At 52.0% G+C, this 23,507-nt stretch overlaps 1 protein-coding gene across 1 annotated transcript; it reads right to left on the bottom strand.

The window, feature by feature from the left end:
* SLC43A1 (solute carrier family 43 member 1) lies at positions 1-23,507 on the bottom strand (the record flags this gene model as incomplete). Its single annotated transcript, XM_079708721.1, has 14 exons — positions 1-147; positions 1,232-1,355; positions 3,172-3,245; positions 3,504-3,645; positions 6,472-6,589; positions 6,827-6,862; positions 6,957-7,103; positions 8,630-8,808; positions 9,982-10,115; positions 11,720-11,812; positions 13,828-13,904; positions 14,034-14,089; positions 14,214-14,391; positions 23,279-23,507. The coding sequence occupies 14 exons, from the start codon at positions 23,505-23,507 to the stop codon at positions 1-3; spliced, it is 1,734 nt and encodes a 577-aa protein (XP_079564847.1).

Below are 23,507 nucleotides of genomic sequence, written 5' to 3'. Positions count from 1 at the left end.
CTAGGCAGTCACCTCAGGGCTGCCAAGCACCTTCAGGGGGCCCTCCCAGTGGGTGATGTACTCCCTCTGGAGCCGGGTGCGATAGTAGAAGAGGTAGCAAGGTAGCAGGAATCCCAGCAGTGAGAACAGCAGGAGGCCCAGATTCACCTTTAGGGCAAAGAGAGAGAGAGAGAGAAAAGAGAGTCAAGTGGGTACCTGTTCACCCTCATCACCCTCAGGGATCCTCCTTAGCCTCCCACAGGGAGGAGAAGGCAGCCATTTTTAGTCCAGGTCCTGGGCCAGAATGATAGATCGAGCTAGTACTTGCTGTGTGCAATCACTCTCCACCAGCATCTCACTGAATGTTCGGCAGCCTTATAAAGTGTCAGAGCCTGGTTTGAACCCCAGCTAATGCTGGTGCCCAAATGATCTGGTGCCGTCTGGGTAGCCTGGGCTGGGAACCTCGACCTTTGAGGGCATTGGCAATGGGATCCCATTGGGGGTGGTGCTCCCAGGCAGTTAATAGCACTGGGGTGCAGCCTGGGATAGAAGGCCTGGGTCCGAGCCCACCTCCCATGGGCTCAGACCCAGCGCACATCCCACCCTGCGTTACTCACGGTGTGGCTCTGGGCAAGTCATCCTAATTCGATGCACCTCCTTCTCTGGGCCATTGTGGCAACGTGCAGTACAAAACACACGGTGCGCTTGGCACCTGGTGAGCACTTGGGAAATGGCAGCTGTCATTTCGTCATCATTCTGGCAGGATGGTCTTGGGGAGTGGGTGGGCCCTCGAGGCAGATATCAGCTTTAGGGAGGTGAGGTGAGCTCGATGTAAAGAAAAGCCTTTCCAACAAGACCAACAGCTGCCTCCTTGCACAGGACCGGCGCCCCATCGCTGTGGGCGTTTGACTAAGAGGGTCTGGAGGAGCCCCTTTCTAGGGGCTCTGGAGAGAAGACCCCTGCATCGGGTGGAACTGGACTGGATCAGGACTGGGCTACTGTACAAATCACCTGGGAGCTTCCTGGGCCCAGGCCAAGAGATGCTGATTCAGTAGGCTGGGGAATCTGTGGGCGGGTCTGATGGACAGCCAGCTTGGGAACCCCCTGATTAGAGACCTCCAAGGTGCCTCCTGGCTGAGAGATAAGAGCGAGGGACCCCATCCCATACAAGAGCCCCCATCCTCCACTCCTTGGGTGCACCAAGAAGGGGATCCTGTTGCCCCCATGCCACCCCACCCCCACGACTTCTCACCCAGAAGGGCTCTCCTTTCAAGGGTCCCACCATGGCCATGAAAAGCGGCTGCTGGAGCAGGGCAAACACAGCACTGATGAGGGACTGCAGGCCCGTCAGTGTCCCAAAGTGGTTGGACGGGTACCTGTCAATGAGAGGAGGGAGGGCGTCGTGAGGGGCGTGGTCCTCTCCAGCCCCACCCTTTGTCCCGTCCCTCTCTAGATATCACTCTTCGTTAGCCAGGCAGGGCAGAGCTTAAGAGTTCAGGCTCTCTGCACGTGCCCTGGCCTCGAGGGTGTATGCTGTGACTTCACGGCTACTGAGCTGGGTTCGGACACCTACTGTCTGTGTGATAACAGCAAGTTACTCAACCTCTCTGAGCCTCACTTCCTTCCCTAAAAACAGGGAGAGCACTAACCTCACTGGGCTGTTTGTTTATTCTTTTAACACATATTTATTGAGCTCCTATGACGCGCCAGGTACTGTTCTAGGTGGATGGAGATACAGCAATGAACCAAACAGATATGGAAGTGGCATTCTGGCGATGGGTGGGGGGTTGGGGGGCGGCGTGCAGGTGGTCGTCACACAACAAAGCAAGAGAAATGCACCGTTGGGACTTCCCTGGCGGTCCAGTGGTTAGGGCTCTGTGCTTCAACTGCAGGGGGCACGGGTTCGATCCCTGATCTGGGAACTAAGATCCCGCATGCTGGGCGTGGCCAAAAAAACCAAAACAAAACCGAAAACACACAGTGTGTTAGAAAGTGGTAAGTGCTATGGAGAGAAGTTCAGCAGAGAGAGGGGGGTGAGGGTATCTAGGGGGTTGCGACTGTAGACAGGATGGCCGGCAGAGGCCACTGAGACAAGGACAGCTGGGGAAAGGCCTGGAGAAGGTGAGACGGCTGGGAGCCTTGTGGATATCTGGAGGAAGCACGTGCCAGGAAAAGGGGACAGCAAGTCCAAGGGCCCTGAAGAGGGAACACACATAGGGTTTCTGGGGCATGAGGCAGCCATGTGGGAAAAGGGGGTGAGCGAGGTGGGGAGGCGAAGGAAGAGGTCCCTGGGGTGGGGGCCGGACCCTGTAGGGCCTTTTAAGCCACAATGAAGCCTTTGGCTTCTTCTCTACGTGAGATAAGACGGGCAGTCGTGGAGTGACGTGAAGAGACTTATGTCCTAACAGGTGTCTCCAGCTCCTGTGTTAAAAATAAGGAGGGAAAGCAAGGGCGGACGCAGGGACGGTCAGGAGGCGGTGGCAATAATCCAGGCCAGGGGGTGGCACCGCTGGAGATGCTCGGAAGGGCTGGGTTTGGAGTCTGTGGAATGCGGAGCGGGCAGGCTCGCTGGTGGACTGGATGTGGGCTGTGAGGAATGAGGGCGTGGAAGCAAGGAGACTCCAGGGTCCGGCTGGGGCTGCCCTCTGAGGTCTGAATGAGGGCGTGGGGTCAGCATCTCACGCCACGCCCACGATGGAGTAATAAGCGCGCCAGGACAGTTACAACTTTGTCACCGCTCTTTTACTCCATCACACCCTGGAGAGACCCTCAGCCGTGGAAACCAGAAGGAAAAGGGAAAAGGGAACAGGGACCAGGGCCAGGGGGGTGGGGCAGGCTAGGGGGTTGTTCGACATGAAGCAGGAAAGTCAGGAGGCAAACGAGTCTCGACAGGGCTGGCTCGGGGAGAGAGGCCACTCCTCCAGGGGCCGTTCCCGAGAGCAGACATAGGACCCAAGTGTCATGCACCCAAGGATCTCAGCTGCCCCTGAGGGAAGACGTTCTGACAGTGGGGTCATCCCGCCGTGGGGCGGGCTGCCTTTGAGGAAGTGAGCTCCCTGCCATTAGGGAGCTGGGGGGAGGGCAGCGAGCCAGACAGCCTCCAGAGCAGCCTCACCAGCCCTGACACAGCAGCAGTCCAGGGAGGCTGCGGAAGGGCGCGCTCAGGGGAGCCCAGGAGCCCAGCTGACTCACACTGCTGCGTAGAGGCCTCCACAGGCCGAGTGGTAGAAGCCTCGGACCATGGTGTGCAGGACAAAGGTCAAAAACTGAAACCAAAAAGAGAGCGGGGAGAGCTGAGAGCAGTGCGGACACAGGAGGAAGGCCGGTGACGGTGAGGAGGGGAACGGAGCCTGCACACGCCTGCCCCCTTGCCAACCCGACCTCCTACAAACACTTCCTGGAGAGCCCAGAAAACAGACCCAGAGGACGGGAGCCCTGCTTCCTGGAAGGCACCTGCCACGGTGAACCATGCCTGGGGCGGCACTCTGCAAGGCAGGGAGAGCGGGGAGGATGGAAGTCGGTACCTGGAGGTGTAAGTTGTTGATGAGGCAGGTGATGCCGAAACCCACGAGCAGAAGGTTGGTCAGGGTGAAGGCGTTGATGGCATTGGTGAGCTTCTGGATCTTGCGGTAGCGTGGTCTGACGGACTTGGTGGCCACCCCGTCCCTGAGGAGAACAGGCCAACAGGCCATCACCGGCCGCTGCCCCGACCTCCTTGGCGGCCCTCCCCACCCCCTGGGTTCTCAGCCTGGTCCCTCCCCTTTCAGGGTAGCAGAAAAGGGAGAAAGTCATTCCTCCAGCCCTGTGTTTCTCAAAGCGTGGCTCCCCCAGCATCATCTGGAACTTTTCTTTTTTTTTTTTTTTTTTTTTTTATAAATTTATTTATTTATTTATTTATTGTAGGCTGTGTTGGGTCTTCATTTCTGTGCGAGGGCTTTCTCTAGTTGTGGCAAGCGGGGGCCACTCGTCATCGCGCTGCGCGGGCCTCTCACTGTCGCGGCCTCTCGTTGCGGAACACAGGCTCCAGACGCGCAGGCTCAGTAGTTGTGGCTCACGGGCCCAGCTGCTCCGCGGCATGTGGGATCTTCCCAGACCAGGGCTCGAACCCGTGTCCCCTGCATTGGCAGGCAGATTCTCAACCACTGTGCCACCAGGGAAGCCCCTGGAACTTTTCTTTAAAATGCAGATGCCAGGGCCTTGCCCCAAACATCAGAATCTCGGGCAGTGGGCCCTGGAATCTGCATTTGGAAAACTATCTCCTATTTCATAAGCACACTGAAGTCTGAGAATCGAGGGTGGGAAGGAAGGTGGAGAGTGGGGAGCTCTCACACCGTCTCTCATCAGAAGCCCCCACAAAAGTGTCCCTGCCCACTAGCCTAGACAAAAGTAGATGACACTCTAGGGACAGCTGCTTGGCCCCTGACTGCCCAGCAAGCCCCTCCCTCTAGCATAATCAAGGGCTCTGAGTCTGGCCCAAAGGAGAGGTCAGCAGGCTGAGACAGATGAAGACAGGCCGCCCACTGGTCCGAGAGAAGGGCCCTGCTGATGGACCATGGCCGTCAGAACAGAGCGTAGAGGAGGAAGACTGGGTACCAGGGCCAGGGTACCACTGGTGGGGAGGGAAACCGCATCCTTAGATGACTTCTCTCCTAGTCTCCCTCTCCCATCCTCTCAGGACAAACAGGACCGTTTGGATCAACACATAAAGAACACAAGCAGTCAGAAGACCTTCGTGCAAGACCCAGTGGTGTGGGACTTCCTTGGTGGCGCAGTGGTTAAAAATCCGCCCGCCAATGCAGGGGACATGGGTTCGAGCCCTGGTCCGGGAGGGACCAGGGCTTAGTGGAGCAACTAAGCCCGTGTGCCACAACTACTGAGCCTGCGCTCTAGAGCCCACGAGCCACAACTATTGAGCCCGCGTGCAGCTACTACTGAAGCCCGCACGCCTAGAGCCCGTGCTCCGCAACAAGAAAAGCCACCGCAATGAGAAGCCCACGCACCATGACGAAGAGTAGCCCCCGCTCTCCGCAACTAGAGAAAGCCCGCGCACAGCAACAAAGACCCAACGCAGCCATAAATAAATAAATAAATAAATAAAATGTGGTGGGGAGAAAAAGACCCATTGGTGGTCTCCAGCCCACAGGACGGCCCCGATGATCCCCGCATCCTGCATTCACACCCTGGTACAGTCCCCTTCCACAAGGTTCCAGAGTTACTCTGTGTGTCTATAGAAGACAACCTCACTCATGTATGTCACTTCTGAGATGACATCATGAAAGACCTTATAGCTTCTGTCCTGGTGTCCCTCCCTTAGCTGTCTTGCTCTGGGGCCAGCCAGCTGCTGTGTCATGAGCAGACTATAGAGAGGCCCAGGTGGGGAGGAACCAAACCTCCTCCAATGGGCACACAAGTGAGCTTAGGAGTGACTGTCCAACCCATCAGTACTTCAGATGACTGCGGCCCTGGCCAACAGCTTGACCACAGCCTTATGAGAGACCCTGCTATGGTCTGAATGTTTGTGTCCTCCACAAATTCTTATGTTGAAATCCTAATGCCCATGTGATGGTATTAGGAGGTAGGGCCAGGAATTCCCTGGCGGTCCAGTGGTTAAGACTCCAAGCTTCCACTGCAGGGGGCCCGGGTTCAATCCCTGGTCAGGGAACTAAGATCCCACAAGCCGCGTGGCATGGCCAAAAGAAAACAACAACAACAACAAAAAATAGAGGTAGAGGTAGGGCCTCCGGGATTTGACTTGTGCCCTTATAAAAAGGCCCCACAGAGCTCCCTAGGTCCTTCTATGTGAAGACACAACGAGAAGTCTTCCACCCAGAAGAGGACCCTCTCCTGACCATGCTGGCACCCTGATCTCAGACTTCCAGCCTCCAGAACTGTGAGAAATAAATTTCCATTGATTATAAGCTACCCTGTCCATGGTATTTTGTTATATCAGTCTGAACAGACTCAGACAGACTCTGAGACAAAACCACCCAGCTAAGTCATTCCCAGATTCCTGACTCTCAGAAACTATGAGATAATAAATGTTGTTGTTTAAAGATGCCAAGTTTGGGGGTGATTTGTTATACAGCAATAGATGTCTAATACACCAACTCTCTCTCTTTCTAACCGTAAGAAGGCTTTAGAGTGTACCCTTTATAACAAAGGTTCTGGAACCTACTACTAAATGCTGTGTGATCTTGGGTAAGACAGTTAATCTTTCTGTATCTCAGCTCCTCATCTGTGAAACGAGGATAATAACGTAGGTACCTACCTCAGGGAGCTGGTGCAGGACTAAACAGGACAATGCGAGTGCCTAGTGCAGTCAGCATTTGATGTCAGCCATACTTATTATCAAGCCAGCCAAGTTCCCTCTTAATGTCAGTTTCCTCATCTGTAAAATGGGGATGTACCCCTTCTCTCCCAGGGCTCTTGGGAGAATGAAATAAGATGCTGGCTGTGAAAGCACAAAGCTGTCACCACCCCTGGGCAGGTCACCTAGCAGTGGGGGTGTCCACGCAGTCCTTGATCCGCCAGTCCATGATGTAGCCAATGAGAGGGCAGGTGAGAAGGCACGACAGCTGCATGGCCCCAAAGACGGACGAGTAGAACTCAACTGGGCAGGGCAGGAAGAGAAGTGGGGTCAGGAGCTGACATGACAGATGCCAGCAGCCTAGTGGGCACTGTCACCCACATCCAGCAGAGGAGAGAAAATGCCAGAATCACCTTCCTTTCACCCCCAAATTCTTAGATCCCCAAAACACCCAGGGCGACAAGGGTGGGTCCAGGCTCCCCCTACAGCAGGCAGTGGCGGGGCGGGTGTGGGCAAGGAGCCGAGCTTTTGTCCCCCTACCTGTCTCTGTCACCCTTTGTTTCAGGTCGTCCGTCTCTGTTGGGGGTGGAGGGAGAAAGCCAGGGTGAGAGGAGCTCAGCCAGGGTGACCCCTGCATCTCCAGCCCCCAGTGGGCTCGGCTGCACCTCACCATGCTCCTGGCCACCAGTCACGATGTACTCCAGCATCTTGTTCATAGCGGCCATGTAGAAGATGATCCGCAGCTGGGTCATGCCCATGGTGAGGAGGCTCCACAGGAAAATGGGGGAGCAGAGGCTCTTGCGCAAGGGCACAGACTCTGGGGAGACAGCAGGAGGTGCCCCTGAGCCCCAGATCTTCCATTTGCCTCTGCACGTCCCAGCTGATGCAGTTCTAGCAGAGGCTCTTGACGCTGTGACTTCGGCGAGGCATCAGTTTCTTCAGAAACGAGGGTTCAGCCTTACTGGCCTCCAAGTTCTTGCCCAGCTCTATAACTATTTCACTAGAGCATTTTCTTTTATTTTTTGGCCACGCTGCATGGCTTGTGGGACCTTAGTTCCCCAGCCAGGAATCGAATCTGGGCCCTCAACAGTGAAAGTGTGGAGTCCTAACCACTGGACCGCCAGGGAATTCCCTCACTAGAACATTTTCAGGTGACCTTCAGGTGTGTACCATAGGCTTGGCGTGGTAATAATAACTTGAGCTACTATTTATTAAGCACTTGCTATGTGCTGCACACTTGATTATTATAATAGGTATTATCCCATGTAATCAAGTTGTACAACAACCCTATCTTCAGCACATTCTACAGATGGGGAGACTGAAGCTCAGAACGCTCAATTACTTGCCCGAGCTCATGGGGCTGGAAGGTGCAATGCAGGCGGGATGGACTCAGCTCACGCCTGTAACAACTCTGCCATGGGAGGATCAGCAGTGGGGATTGGACTCATAACTTCACAGCATTTTCAGTTTGCAAAGAGCTTCCATGTCCCTGTCTTCATTCAATCCTCACAACTAACTTCCCTGTGAGGTGGGTGTTCTTAGTGCTAGTTTAAGAGACAGGGAAGGGCTTCCCTGGTGGCGCAGTGGTTAAGAGTCCGCCTGCCGATGCAGGGGATGCGGGTTCGTGCCCCGGTCCGGGAAGATCCCACATGCCGCGGAGCAGCTGGGCCCATGAGCCATGGCCACTGAGCCTGCGCGTCCGGAGCCTGTGCCCCGCAACGGGAGAGGCCACAACAGTGAGAGGCCCGCGTACCGCAAAAAAAAAAAAAAAAAAAAAAGATAGACAGGGAAAGTGAGAGCAGGGTTAAGTGATCTACCCAAGTCACATAGTCTGCAATTGGGAAGCAGGACTCAAACCCCCATCTCCTGACGCCCAGGCCCATCGTCCTTCCACTAATCACAGAGCTGTCACCTTGCAAAGTGGCCCAGGCAGAAGGCAGGTGCAGCTCCTCCTGTAGCCAGCAGGAGGCGCCAACCAACCAGGTGTCAGAGGACCCAGACTGGAGGCTGGCTCACCTGCAGTATCTGACGCAAGAGGCTTGGAGGTTGCAGGGAGCCCTGAGGAAACCAGCCCTCCCACAGGCCCGGACACCCTGCCCCATTCTGGAAGCTGCCCCTCCCTCATCCCGGAAATCCCGCAGAGTACCCCTGAATCTGAGCTTCCCAGAGTTCCCTGGGACTTTGATTTGCCCGCATTCTAGAAACCGGGAGCAGGCCCACCTCTATGAGGGGGTGTTGTGAGAACTGAAGAGGGGAGAATGAGCACTTGGGCATGCGTGCTCGCTACGCGCGAGGACCCATCCTCTCCGTCCCCCAAGGCTGGCACCTTGACCAGACACTCACTCTCAGCAGACTTTTCTGAGGTGTCACGAACGTCCTGGGACGAGATGAAGATGTCTGCCCCCTCCTCCAGGCTGGGGGCCTTCTGGCTCAGCCGCTGGCCCACGGTGGTCACATAGGTGTAGAAGCGGTCACCTGTCACCTTGTGATCCAGGGCCAGCCCTCTGAGCTTGATCTTCTCCCTGCCAGTAGCCAGGCCACAGCACGTGGGAACCAGCCACACAGAGCCCCCCTTCAACAGCCTGCCTCTAGGGGGTGCTGTCCCAGGGGTGCCAAGCCCCCCTTTAACCAGCACTGCCGTGCGCACTGACAAGCTCCCAAGGGCAGGGCTTGTGTCTGTGTGTCTCAGAGCCCGGCCCAGGGGCCAGCTCAGCACACACTAAGTGAAGGATGGATGCACCGTTTTCCACTTGGGCTGTAGCCATGGAGGCAGCATTCAGAACCCAAACTCTGGGGTGGGGGGAAGGAGGGAGGGATAAATTAGGAGGTTGGGATTAACATATACACACTACTATATATGAAATAGATAACCAACAAGGACCTACTGTATAATACGGGGAGCTCTACTCAATATTTATAATAACCTATAAGGGAAAAGAATCTGAAAAAGAATATATACATATATATATATATGAATCACTTTGCTGTACACCTGAAACTAACACAACATTATAAATCAACTATACTTCAATAAATTAAAAAAAAAAAAAAAAAGAACTCAAACTCTGGAGTTCTGATTCCAGCCTTAGATTCACCCCGCCCCCCTTCAGTGGTATGACCTTAGGAAAGCCACTTTGTTCCCTGTGCCTTTGTTATGAATGGAGTTAATAACAGAACCCACGTCACAGAGCTGATTGAGAATGAGGGCTGAGCACAGTGCCTGGCACACAGGAGATGCTCCATCAGTATCAGCTACTTGACTGGCACCCTAGGTGCCTGGTTGTGGAGCATCACTCCAGTCCCCTGGGGAACTGATGGGGGGTAGGTAAAGTTGGCATTCAGGTTGCCCCCCAAAGGGTGGGATTTCATTCCTCTGTTTCCCCCCTTTCTGGGTCCCCGTAGCACATGGCACTATTGCCACGGTCCCTCCTGCTCTGATCCCATCCTGGACAGGAGAAGACAGTCCCCACGTTTTGGCTGCCTGCTTTATGCCTGATCTACTCAGAACACCTGCAGGTGGGTGGGATCAGGCCCACAGTTCAGATGAGAAAGCGGAACTTGGAAAGCTCAGATGATCGGCAAATCTTGGTTCCTCTGAGTCCACAGCTGCTTCTGTCCATCACACCACCACACCCCTGCCTCCAGATCTGCGGCGGGGGAGTCACCCTCCCACCCCACACCCCGCGGTCACTCACTTGTAGTTGACTTCCTCCGGCGAGGGAAAGGCTTCACTCGGCCAGTTGAAGGCACAGTTCAGAAAGATGAGGCAGGCCAGGCTTGACCAGGTGTACATGATGGTCATGAAGGACACGCCGGCGTCATAGATCAGCTGTCGGGGGAGGGGGCGGGCCATGGAGGAGGCTGCCCAGCCCCAGGCCTGCGTCCTCCAGCTGGAGGTAGAACCCAGGCCCCAGAGGCCTTAGAGAAGGTCTTTTCTACCCCATTCCTTGTACCCAATTTGCAGATGAAGAAACCAAGACCAGAAGTTAAGAGTTGGATCTAGAAGCCCCATCATCCTCTTCCTTTCTCACCCCAGCCCCCCTCAAGAGGTGTGAAATAGTTCGCACACCGTGCCAAAGGGGCTGGCCACAAGCTCAAAATGTCTTTGAAATCTCAATTATTATCTTAAAAAGACACACCAATGTTGCCTTTGACTCCATACACGTTTGTTTTCACATGAAAGTCATTTCATTTTATGTACAAGAGAGGATGATGAAAGCGCCTAACTGTGTTTATCCTGCCCCTTCTGGGCACCCTCCCTGGGGGAAAGACAAACCCAGTCTGAGAAGCCTTATCTCACCTTGCACAGGTGTGACAACTGAAAAGGGAGGGGCGTGTGCAAGCACTCTGCCCACAGCCTCCCAACCCCAGGACAAGCAGGTTCTGTATTGATTGGGATTCTGTGCCAATGTAGCAACTGCTCTAGTGAGGAAGCCAGGTATGCAGAAATGTCCTGCCTGCCACCCTCTGCCTGGGATGGCTGCTGTCTGCCCTCCACTCAGGCTCCAAGCTCCAGTGCTGCCTGGGAAAACTGCTCCTCCTGGGCCTCAGGCTTTGGGGCTCTTTCTTTCCTGGGAGCAGGACACAACTTCAAAGGGCCACACCCGCAAAGATCTGGTTCCTCAAATCCCACTGCCTTAGTCAAGGGAAGGGAGACCCCCAGCCTCCAGGCCTGCTCCTACCTGAACAATTGTTGGTCACCCCCATCAGTGTGCTCTCCACCTCCTCTGGCCACGGATGCTGAGCAAGTGCCTTCTAAACCAATAAATTAACTGCCCAAGGCAGAATCTGAGGGGCATGGTGCGGCCCAGCTGGAAGGGTACTTTGATATCAGAGGGAGAAAAGAGGCCCCAAACTTGCCCAGAGCTAGAACTCAGGCCTTCTGGCTCTAGGTCCACCAGGCTGACCTGTCTAGGAGCTGGCCAGGCCTGGATTAGCTTGGTGACCTTGGACCCAAGTCATCCAGCCTCTTCGGGGCTGGGGAAGGAGATGTGGCCTGAAAGGTGGGGTGAGGCCGAAGAGGCGAGGGCCTTGAAGGCATGTAAAGGGGTTGGACCTGATTCTGTAGGCGAAGCAGAGTGGGTGGATGAGCTAGTCCTCCATCTAAGGTCATTCTGGAAGTCATGTGAATGACAGCTTAGAGGGAAAAGCTCGGAGGCAGGGAGATCAGCTGAGAAAGCACTGGCCCAGGAGCGAGGATGAAGGCCTGGGCAGAGCAGCAGAGAAGTCAGACCCACTGGTCCACAGCAGCACCTGGGCTCTTCCCATGACGCTGCAGTGCTTTGCCCTGCCGTGCTTTGACCTCCGCCCGGCAGGAAGTAGGTCACCAGATATACTATGCACCCAGCCCCACCCAGTTCTTGTGTCAAGGCAGAAAGAAGGCCAAGCGACCTCACTGACCACCAGCTGCCCGCTCCCCAGGCAGCTCCGTACCTTGATTCCCGGGTACGTGATGGCAGAAGAGGCATAGGAGCCGATCATGAGGGCCATGAAAGTGGAGCGCAGGTTCCCAAACATGTTGGGCAGCTGAGAGAGGAGAAAAGTGCCAGTGAGCAGGGAGACCCTGACACCTGCCCAGGGCTCCCCTTTCTCCGCCCAAGCAAGCTTGGAAGCTTCTAGCCCAGTAGTCCTCAACGTGACCTCCAGGAACACCAGCCCCAGAGTCGCAACAGAAAAGTTCTAAGGCAAAATCAGGGTCGGAAACCGGGCTGTACTCCCCTCCCACACGAAGAAGTGCCCACAAAGAGAAATTTTGTTTAACCCCATGGTTTCCCAAGTTACTTATTTATGGAACCCCTTAATCATGACTCCCCTCTTAATAACCCATGGGTTAGGTGTTTAAGAAACACTAACCTACAGCAACCCCTTTGACAGATGAGAACACTGAGGCCTGGAGCAGGAAAGGAACGTACTCAAGCTCACAGAGCACGTTACTGACTTTCTCCCCTGTCCTGGCCATCCGAGTTCTATCCCAGAACCCAAGGCTGTGACCATGGCTGGCTCTGTAACAGGATGGTGCCCCTTAACCTTCTCGGTGGCCCCAGAGGCCCCCAGTCCATGGTTTCTACTGAGCCAGGACAAGTAACAGGACGACTAGGGAGGTGAGGGTGGGAGTAGGGGGGAAACAGGGCCAGGCCAGGTGTCCAGAAGAGGAGGCTGTGACCCGCAGGGCAGGCCCAGAATTCCTACCAGTAGAGAACTGACTGTGTGTTCTACTCACTGGCCTGAGCCGGGCCCTCAGGGGAGGGGAAAGCAAAGTCACACAGCCCTTCGTGTGCACCCACCTCTCCCTCCTCCCCCCAGTCAACAGATCCCACAGCTGGAAGCGTCTTAGATGCCATACAGAGCTAAAACCCTCTCCACAGAGGGAAGAACGGAGGTCCAGAAGGGGATCTCAAATAGCTCTGGAGAGGAAGGCGAATAAACACAGAGAACTGACCCATCAACCTCGAAGCGGCTATGAAAAACAGCTGGGGCCGCCCTGACCCCCTGGCACCCTGTCTGTGCGAGGCAGGCTGCAAGGACGCCACCGAGAAGCGCTAGGGCCGGGGGAGCGGCGGGGTCCTTGGCGCGGGCGGCACCGGAGCCGGGGGCGGGACCGGAGCCGGGTCCTGTCATTGGTTGGAGATTACGGTGGCGGAGCAGGGGGCGGGCTGCGGGCGGAGAGCCCCCTACGCCCCAGGGCAGGGTGCAAGGTTAGGCCCCGGAGGGCAGGGGAGAGAAAGGCTTTCGGGCTTTGAGCCAAGGTGCGCAGCGTGGAGAAGGGGCTGCGGAGGGAGGTGAGGATAAAGGGATCCGCTTCCTTAGAAAGTTGTGAAATGTCCCGGGCTGGAATTAAAGGCGGTTGCTGGGCGAGGTGAAATTCAGCCAAAAAACACCCAGTTTGGCGGTCAGGCGGCCCTCCTCTGAGATAAACAGCCCGAGGCTGGCCGGCCAGGAACCCCTCCTCCCACCACATACGCTGAAGCCTTTAACCCTTCTGCACGCTCACTCGCATATACACTTAGAGCAACACACGCCAAACACACATGTAAGAGGTCAAGCCGAGTGAAAAAGCCCTTTCTGTAGGTCAAGCACAGTCAAGTGTCGGCAGTGTTATATGGTTCAATCTAACACACTCACAAATACATCTACCTACCCACGGACAGCACCACATATACACAACGTGGCAAACAAACACACGCCCACTGTCTCAAGCTGCCCACCGGCCTTACTTTCGCATTACCCAGCTTTATTCTTTCCAGCACTTATGATTAGGGATATCATTTATTAGTTTACTTGTTTTGAGGGTTGTCTGTTCCCCCAATTCCTGAATATAAGTTCCAGAAAGGTGAAGAAGTTGTCAGTTCTTTCTGTGCTGTGGCCCCAGGACAGAGTTCAACAGATGTATGGGCTTGAGGGACACACACACACACACACACACACACACACACACACACACACACACGTGCGTTTGATCTGCGTCCACAGGCCCTTCTCCCACCCTCACCCTCCCGCACTCCTGGGTGCCCTACTGCCGAGTCGGAACCTGTCATACTCACCGTGAGTGAAGAGAACGTTAGGCAGATGCCACCAAAACCATTCAGGGACAGCGCCAGGAATATCAGCGGAGACAGAACTGGGAAGCGGGGAAGGATGAATGAGGCACTGGGGAGCTGTGGGCGGCTAAAGGCAGGAGCTGGGGTAACACCCACCTTCATCCCACCCATGCTTTTCCTGTGGGGACACGAGAGGCCAGACATCTCACCTTTGGTGTCCCAAGAGGCCAGGGCCATGAGGGTGCAGGATGCAGCGAAGCAGGCGCTGTGGAGATGCAGGGGAAGGGGGAGGGGCTGAACACCCTGCGCCTCCCCTCCCCCTGCCGCACCAGTCCTGCCCTGCAGCTCCCCAAAGCCCCTTCCAGTTCCCCACAGCCCAGCCGCCTCACCTGCCAATCAGCCGCATGGGCCGGGGCCCGAAGCGGTCCATGAGGATCCCCAGCGGCAGAGTGGTGGCGCTGAGCACGAAGGAGCCGATGGTGAAGCCCAGGTTGAGCATCTCTTCCTGCTGGCTACAGCTCAGCCACTGGGGCTGCCCATCCTGGCTGGTGTTGGTGGTGTTAACAGCTGAGGAGGGGGAGGGAAAGGCAGCACGTGAGCGCGGGAGCAGCTGGGCACAGGAGAGAGGCCTGGGATCAGGGGTCCTGCACTCAAGCCGCGTGCCTCTGCTTGGCTGCTAACCAGGTGACTTGGGAATTATGCCTGCTCTGGTGGGGAAGGGGCTCCATAAACGGCAGCAATCAGTATCTGACCCAGGGAGAGTCATATACCCAGCCTGAGGCCTCAACTAGCTCAAATGGAATAACGGACATCGAAGTATTTACCAAATTGAAATATTCACTCAGTGTCCAAGCTTAAGGGGTTGAGGATCCCCAATAGGATCCAGCCAATAGGATCCAATAGGAAGCACCCTCGAATCCGGGACAACATCAGTGGGTGATGCTCAAATGATGTAACAAGAATTCCCTTAAAACTTAGAGGACGTTTCCCCAGAAATGACATTCTGGTAAAATAATAGCTAATATTCGTTGAGCATTTAACTGTGTTCTAGGCATGTCCTCAGCGGTCACTGTATGAACTCACGACAGCCCCAGGAGTCAGCTAATAAAGTATCCCCACTCTCCAGATAATGAAACTGAGGCGCAGAATTAGGACCACGGCACTGCCCTCCAGTGCTCCTCTACAAGTCCACCTCCGAGAGAACGCGTCCTCCAGGTAAAAGGCCAACTTGGAGTTGTGTCAAGTTAATGAAAAAGGCTGGTGGCGTGGGAAGGAGGCGGGTTTCACTTCACCCAATGCTCAGTGAGTCACGAGGTGGCGGCTCCCCTGCCTCCTACTTGTTACTTAAGCATCACTGCCAAGGGCAAAGTCAGGGTGCACCTGGAAGGTGGACAGACCAGGGTCTGAATTCCCACCACCATTCCTACTAGCTGTGCAACCTTGGACAAGTAACTTCATCTCTCTGAGGCTCAGGCCCCTTGCCTGTAAAAAGGAGCAGAGAATGCCTAAGCCAGGCTCCTTAGGAGATTCAGTTGGAGAAGGGTCCTGGCCCAGAGAGGGTGTCCTGAAACAGCTGATGAAGGGGAGACGATGGCCCCCTGGGAGAGCCACGATGTGGTGCGCCTCTTCTCTAGGTGCCGGGGATCTCACGGTGAGTAAGACAGGAAGCTCTCAGCTCTCATGGGGCTTGTATTAGATAATAAACAAGGAAACAAATGGACACTGATATAAAGAGTCACAGGTGCTATGAAGAGAACAAAACAGGAAGATGTGATAGTGCTGAATGCTGGGAAGGGGAAGTATCTGCCCTCCGTGGTGGCAATGACCCCTGACTTCAGGTATCCAAAGGGCATGCAGGCGGCAGAAGGCTGACATAAGGAAGAGGAGAATGAATTCTTTTCAAAGCATGAGTGCTGGCCAACCAGAGGAGAAAGCCCCTTGGGCAATGGGGTGCTCAGGTGCCTGAAAGAAGGGGTTAGGGGTTTAAAGCACACAGCCTCTGGGGTTCAGGCTAGCCCCCCCCACAATTTAGTGATCTTCATCGTCACTGTTCATTTCTCCACCAGGTTTGTCTGCACCTGTTCATTCAATCTACATACACTCAAGCGACATCTACTGTACGACAGGCACTGGGTCGGGACAGTGGGTAAAGCAGGAAGAAATGCAATGCTAATTTAGACCAGAGGCTACCAACAGGTGACCAGCAATGAATCCCACCCATATTTTGCTTGGCTTGCAAATTTTAATTGGGTGCCAGTTTAAAATCAGGAATTATCACCTAAAAATCCAGAAGTCTGGCTTCTCTTTAGTAAGTCAGAAGATCTGGCCATTGCTGGAGCTGAGTAGAGACCACTCCTTTTCACCGGGGCTTGCCCTCTCTAAGTCACCCACGTCCTCACCTCTTCATGAGGTCTCAGACATTTGCCATCTTATATCTGCCCTGATTGGCCCAATTATTATTAGGTTTTCTATTGAAGTATATTTGACACGCAATATATTAGTTTCATGTGCACAACGTAGTAATTTGATGTTTGTATACATTACAAAATGATCACGACAGTAAGTCTAGTTACCATCTGTCACCAGATGTACTATTACTGACTGTATCCTCATGTTGACATTACCACCCAAGTGTTACTAACTGCCTGGCCCCTGTTGGCATCTGAGTTTGCAGCCCCTGAATTAGACACGGTCCCTGCTCCTAAGTCTTTCACAATCAAATGACACTTTCCCTCACTAGCTCTCAACTAATTAATACCTACTTTGTGCCACGCTTTTCCATATAAGTATATCATTTAATCTTCACAACCCTAGGAAGTGAGTGTAATGATCCCCATTTTATAGATGATGAAGCTCCGAGAAGCAAGGTAAGTCACAGTTACACAGCTTCTTACAGGCAGGCCTAGATTCAAACTCAAGACCCTTTCCAAAGCCAACACTTCCCCGTTACCCCAATGGGCCTCTCTATCCTGAACAGGGCAGCTTAGTAAGTTTTCAAAGCCTGCGCTAGTGCTGGCGAGGAAATGTGTTCTTCTATTGGTGGAGAGCTCCAGCCTAGTGTATGGCGAATAACTCAAGGTCAATTAATGCATTCACTTCTCTGGTTTAAATTGATCAGCCTCTTGTGAGTTTGACTAATAAGAGCTAGTTCCTAAGGCCTGATGACTCTGAGTGGTTGGATAAAGCCAGACTTCTTTTTTTTTTGCAATGTACTTTTTATTTTTATTTTTTATTTATTTTTATTGGAGTATAGTTGATTTACAATGTCGTGTTAGTTTCTGCTGTACAGCAAAGTGAATCAGTTATACATATACATATACCCACTCTTTTTTAGATTCTTTTCCCACATAGGTCATTACAGAGTACTGAGTAGAGTTCCCTGTGCTATACAGTAGGTTCTTATTAGTTACCTATTTTATTTTTTAATATTAATCATGTTTTTAATATTATGTTGAAATAATAATGTTTTGATATGTTGGATTAAATGTTATGAAAAATTATTGCAACTGTTTTTAATTACTTTTATTTTATTTACTTTTTCATATTTCTTCCCTTGTTTATTTTTTTAGACTCTATTTCCTTTTCTCCCCCTAAATTGAAACAGTTAATATCAATAGCTCTTGCTACTTCTGTTTTTTTTTACATTTAAAAAAATTTTTTTATTGGAGTATAGTTGATTTACAATGTCACATTAGTTCTTATTAGTTATCTGTCTTATATATAGTAGTGTGTATATGTCAATCCAAATTTCCCGATTTATCCCTCCCCCTCCCTTTCCCCCTTGGTAACCATAAGTTTGTTTTCTACATCTGTGACTCTATTTCTGTTTTGTAAATAAGTTCATTTGTACCTTTTTTTTTTTTTTTTTTTTTTTTGCGGTATGTGGGCCTCTCACTGCTGTGGCCTCTCCCATTGCAGAGCACAGGCTCCGGACGCACAGGCTCAACGGCCATGGCTCACGGGCCCAGCCGCTCCGCAGCATGTGGGATCTTCCCGGACTGGGGCACGAACCCGCGTCCCCTGCATCGGCAGGCGGACTCTCAACCACTGCGCCACCAGGGAAGCCCCATTTGTACCTTTTTACAGATTAAGCCAGACGTCTGAACCAAGAGGGAAGCCAAGCCAGCAAGCAAAGACCTCTGTCCATGTCCATTACAACAGGAGAGGTCTTTGACATCTAACCTCTCCCACTTTATAGACAAGTGAAGCATGGGGTGCAACAGGGAAAACATATGCAGTAAGTTAGGGATAGAGGTGGGCTTAGAAGCCAGAGAAAATAGTGTTTCTCAAAGTGTGGTATGCACAGCATGTGCGCACTCAAGATGGGTTTAGAGGTACAGATGACCCTTGAACCTCAGGGGGTTAGGGGCCTCAACCCTTCCCCCGTGCTTTGGAAAATCCGCCCGTAATTTAGTCAGCCCGCCTTTTGTGGGGTCCCTCCGTATCTGCGTTTCTGCAGCTGCAGATTCAACCAGCCACGGAGCGTGTAATCCTGTACTATTTACTGCTGGAAAAAATCCTAAGCAGTTCAAACCCATGTTCAAGGGTCAACTGTACAGGTAATGTTTTTTGATGTCTCATAGTTATTAGTTATTTGAATGTGTAACAAACACACATATACATATATGTATGTATTAGAAATATATACGTATGATGTATGTGTGTATGTGTGTCTGAGTAACATCAAACTCAAGGTTACAAGAGTATTATACATTTTTTTTTAAACAGGATCTTTAGTTTTATTTAATTTAATTAATTAGTTAATTATTTTTTGGCCATGCCGCACAGCTTTCAGGATCTTAGTTCCCCGACCAGGGAATGAACCCTCATCCCCTGCAGTGGAAGCGCAGAGTCCTAACCACTGGGCCGCTAGGGAAGTCCCAAGAATATTACACTTTTTTAAAAAGTGGATTGATTTAAAAGGAAGTATTAAGTAAATAATAGTACCTATGGCACACAGAAATGGTAAAATCATGAAGGTGAACTGCAAATGACTAGGCCTAGGAAACACGGGAGAGAGGATCATGGTTAAGCATTCTTCGTGTCCAAATTCTGGCTCCACTAGCTGTGCTGCTGAAACTCAGAGGTTCTGCTATCCCATCTGTGAAATGGGGCTAGTGACTGCAGCCATGTAAAAGGTGGGCTCTAAGGACTGCTGCACACACACAGTACTCACAAAATGATCCCAGGTCTCTGAGCCCTTCCTCACCATCCCCCACCCTTGCCCCATCATTCATTTTCCTGCAGCTGACACAGCCACATTCACCAAAACACCCGCAGAACTGGGCTCTGGCTACTTGTCTTCTCTGTGACGGGGCTCCCCCAGGGGAACTCTTAATCCTAAGGCCTCGGAGAAAGGTTCTGGGGCTGAATACTATACTCACTCTGCTCCTTATTTATTAGCTGTGTGACCTTGGGGAAATTACTTAGCGTCTCTGAGCTTCAGCTTTCCTTTCTATAAAAAGAGTTGTTGTGAGGACTAAAGATCTAACTAGCAAATAGTCAATGCTTGATGAACTTCAGCTACTGTTTTATTATTTTGGTACTTATGCTGGATATGCAGTTGTGTGTGATAAGCTGAATTGCCCCTGCCTACTTCTGAGTAACAGTCCTCTTTAGCTGTGATGCCCCAACAGGTGGGTCAACCATCTACCCCAGCGTGTACCTCAAAAGAGGGAGAGCAGAAACCTGAGAAGACAGAGGGTGTGGCCGGGGAACCCCAAAGCTGACACTAATGAGCACCTCAGTAATGAACTTGGGACTTCCCTGGTGGTCCAGCGGTTTAGATGCCACGCTTCCATTGTAGGGGGCACAGGTTCAATCCCTGGTCATACAAAAATAACTCCAAATGGATCAAAGGTTTAAATATAAGAGCTTAAACCTTAAAACTCTTAGAAGAAAACACAGGCGTAAATCTTTGTGACCTTAGATTAGGCAATGGTTTCTTAAACATGACACCAAAACACAAATGGCAAAAGAAAAGATAGCTTGCACTTCATCAATATTAAAAACTTTTATGCTTCAGACCTAGAAAACAAACTTACGGTTACCAAAGGGTAAAGGAGGGGAGGGATAAATTAGGAGTTTAAGATTAGCAGATACAAACTACTATAGATAAAACAGATAAACAACAAGGACCTACTGTATAGCACAGGGAACTATATTCAATATCCTGCAATAAACATAATGGAAAAGAATATGAAAAAGAATATGTACGTATATGTGTGTGTACATATATATATACATATATATATATATATGAATCACTTTGCTGCACACCAGAAACTAACACATTGTAAATCAACTATACTTCAATTTTTAAAAAATAATCCAAAAAAAGAAACTTTTGTGCTCCAAAGGACACCATGAAGAATATGAAAAGACAACCCACAGTGGGAGAAAAGTTTTGCAAATCCTATATCTGATAAGGGACTTGTATCTACAATACAAAGAACTCTTACAACTCAATAATAAAAATAACCCAATTTAAAAATAGGCAAAGGGGGCTTCCCTGGTGGCGCAGTGGTTGAGAGTCCGCCTGCCGATGCAGGGGACACGGGTTCGTGGCCCGGTCCGGGAAGATCCCACATGCCGCGGAGCAGCTGGGCCCGTGAGCCATGGCCGCTGAGCCTGCGCGTCCAGAGCCTGTGCTCCGCAACGGGAGAGGCCACAACAGTGAGAGGCCCGCGTACCGCAAAAAAAAAAAAAAAAAAAAAAAAAAAAGGGCAAAGGATCTGAATAGATATTTCTCCAAGGAAGAAATACCAATGGCCAATAAATACATGAAAAAGATGCTCACCATCATTAGCCACTAGGGAAATGCAAATCAAAGCCACAAAAATATAACACTTTATGTCCACGAGAAGGGCCGTAATAAAAAAGATAAACAATAACAAGTGTTGTCTAGACTGTGGAGAAACTGGAACCCTCCTACACTGCTGGTGGGAGTGTAAAATGGCCCAGCCACTTTGGAAAACAGTCTAGCAGTTCCTCAAAATGTTAAACATAGACTTACCCTATGGCCCAGCAATTCCATATGGAAGGAAAGCATATGTCCACACAGAACTTGAACATGAGTGTTCATACGAGCATTACTCATAATAGCCAAAAAGTGGAAACAACCCACATGTCTATCAACTGTTGAGTGGATAAATAAAATGTGGTAGCAAAGGACTTGGAAGGGAACCAAGGCTTGATACATTTGCCAACATGAAAGAACCTTGAAAACATCATGCTAGGTGACAAAAAGCCAGTTACAAAAGATCACCTATTATAAGATGCCATTTATATGAAATGTTCAGAATAGGCAAATCTATTTTTGTCATAGGCAAACCTGTAACAGAAAGTAGATGATTGGTTGCCTAGTGCTTGAGGGTAAAAGAACAGGTGGGGGGAGAGGTACTGCTAGTGGGTCCAGGATGACTTTTTGGGGTAGAGAAAATGTCCTAAAATTGGTTGTGGTGATGGTGGCACAACTCTGAATAAACTAAAAACCATTAACTTGTATACTTTAAATGGGTGAATTGTAATGTATATGACTTATATATTAATCTAGCTCTTACCCATATTTTTAAAAAGGTGGAAGGGTGGGCAGCAAAAGGGAAGGAGCTTTGGGGATGATGGAAATATTCTAAATATTGACTGTGGTGATGGTTCCTGATGTGTGTAAATTTGTGAAACTTCATCAAAATGTGTGATGTAAATTAACCTTCAATAAAGTTGATTGAAAAAACAGGTGGGGCTTCCCTGGTGGCGCAGTGGTTGAGAGTCCATCAGCCGATGCAGGGGACATGGGTTCGTGTCCAGGTCTGGGAGGATCCCACATGCCGCGGAGCGGCTGGGCCCGTGAGCCGTGGCCGCTGGGCCTGCGTGTCCGGAGCCTGTGCTTCGCGGCGGGAGAGGCCACAGCAGTGAGAGGCCCGTGTACCGCAAAAAAAAAAAAAAAAAACAGGTGGAGAAGGCAGGAAGAAGCCACCGGATGGGCAGCGGCAGGCATCAAGGCCAGTAGGCAGCGAAGGGCAGGTCTCTCCAGCCTCCAGGGTAAACAACTCAGAGGGTACCTGGACTCCTGGCCTCTATTGGCAAAGGGATCCTGCACCCCTCTGTCTGGTTCTCTCAGCCACCCTGGAGCACCCAGCATTTCACCCCAAGCCAGCTCCTCCTGACCCAACCTGCCTCCCCTGGCCAGCTGCCAACTCTAATCTCCACCTCCTCAGGCCCCCAGCACCCTGTAATTGGGGCCGGGAGATGCATGTGCATCCTCGCACCCTCGGTGCCACCTGCTGCTTCCTTACAGATAAGGCTGGCGGAGGGTTGGAGCAGAGTGGGTGCTGCCCAGAGATCAAGAGCACCCCAGCTCCACCCCCGAAGGCAACGGTTTTCTCCCACAGCCAAGGCAGACGCCTGCAGGGAGTGGAGTTGAGGAGTGGGGAGAAGCTGGGAGAAGCCAGCAGAAGCCAGGAACGACCCTAACATTGATCAAGCGCTGTTAACCCTCAGCATAGATACTTACCCTTCTTCCCATTTTGCAGGCCGGGCGACTGAAGCTCAATATTTTAGGGAACTCGCCAATGTCACCCAGCTGCTAAAAGTGGTGGAAGCTGGGATTCTAACCCAAGCTGGCCTTCTTCCAAAGCCTGTTCCACAGCAAGGAGGTTGGAGGAAGAGGATAAGGGTGGGGGGGCGGGGGAAGGGCCAAACTCCACATGCCTTGAGCTCCTTAGGCTGAGCTTGTCCGCACAGCTCTCTCCTTCCCAGAAAAGAAAGATACCTATCAGATCACGAGAGCCTCAAGTCCCAGACACTAGGAAGGGCGACTCCTTGCCTCCAGGCACCTGAAGACAGCAGGGATGTGGTTACTGCTCCCAAGGATTGTTAGAATTCTCACTCCTGCATCCAGGGCCCCTGATTCAAAGCCAAGGTGACCAAAGTGGAAAACAGGGACCATCCACAAGTTGGGGCCTAGAGGAAATGAGGCTATTAACTTTGTACAAATGGTTCCTTGAAGACCTGGGGGCTCAAATGGCCTGGAAAAGGAGAAGCACACTGCCTCCCCCTCCCTTTACAATCAAATCCAGCTTGCAGGCTCTCCTTTGCCTCACTCAGCCTTACAATAGCCCTAGTAAGAAATCCCTCACCCAGCTAGTAGCTGCTGCACGTCTGGGAATCTCCACCTTGCTCTAGACCTGAGGCTGCAAAGGGATCAGTCCCAGGATCTGGATGCCCGCAGGACACCTGGCGTTCAGTGAAAACTGGATTCGATGAATGAGGTAGAGTGGGTCATTCTCTAGAGGAAGTTTGAAGAGGTCAGGAAGTGGGGCTGCCCAATCCCCTGCGGCGTGCTCTGTCTTGAGCAGCCCGGCTTTCTGTCTCCTTGGCCACCTGTCCTTTGCCGGCGTCCACCGTCCCCCTCTGCTGCCCCTCCCGAGCCCCACTGGCCCCTTCTCGGGCATACCTGAGCACATGCTGGAATAGAAGCCCTCGTTCTTGAGCATGATCAGCAGGGAGCTCCAGCCCAGGAGCACCGCGGAAAAGAAGAGGTTCTCCAGCACGGCCGTGCACGCCATCCACCAGCGCCTCCGGTACGCCTCCTCCAGCGTGGGGGCCATACTGGTCGCGAGCCTGCCCAGGAGCAGAGCACTGAGCGAAGGGCCCAGAGGCCCCAGAGAAGCATCCTGTATCAT

Source organism: Hyperoodon ampullatus (assembly GCF_949752795.1).
Source record: "Hyperoodon ampullatus genome assembly, chromosome: 7".
NCBI classification, from domain to species: domain Eukaryota; kingdom Metazoa; phylum Chordata; class Mammalia; order Artiodactyla; family Ziphiidae; genus Hyperoodon; species Hyperoodon ampullatus.
Note: the sequence above shows the minus strand (reverse complement) of the source record. Positions and strands in the feature narration are given on the sequence as shown.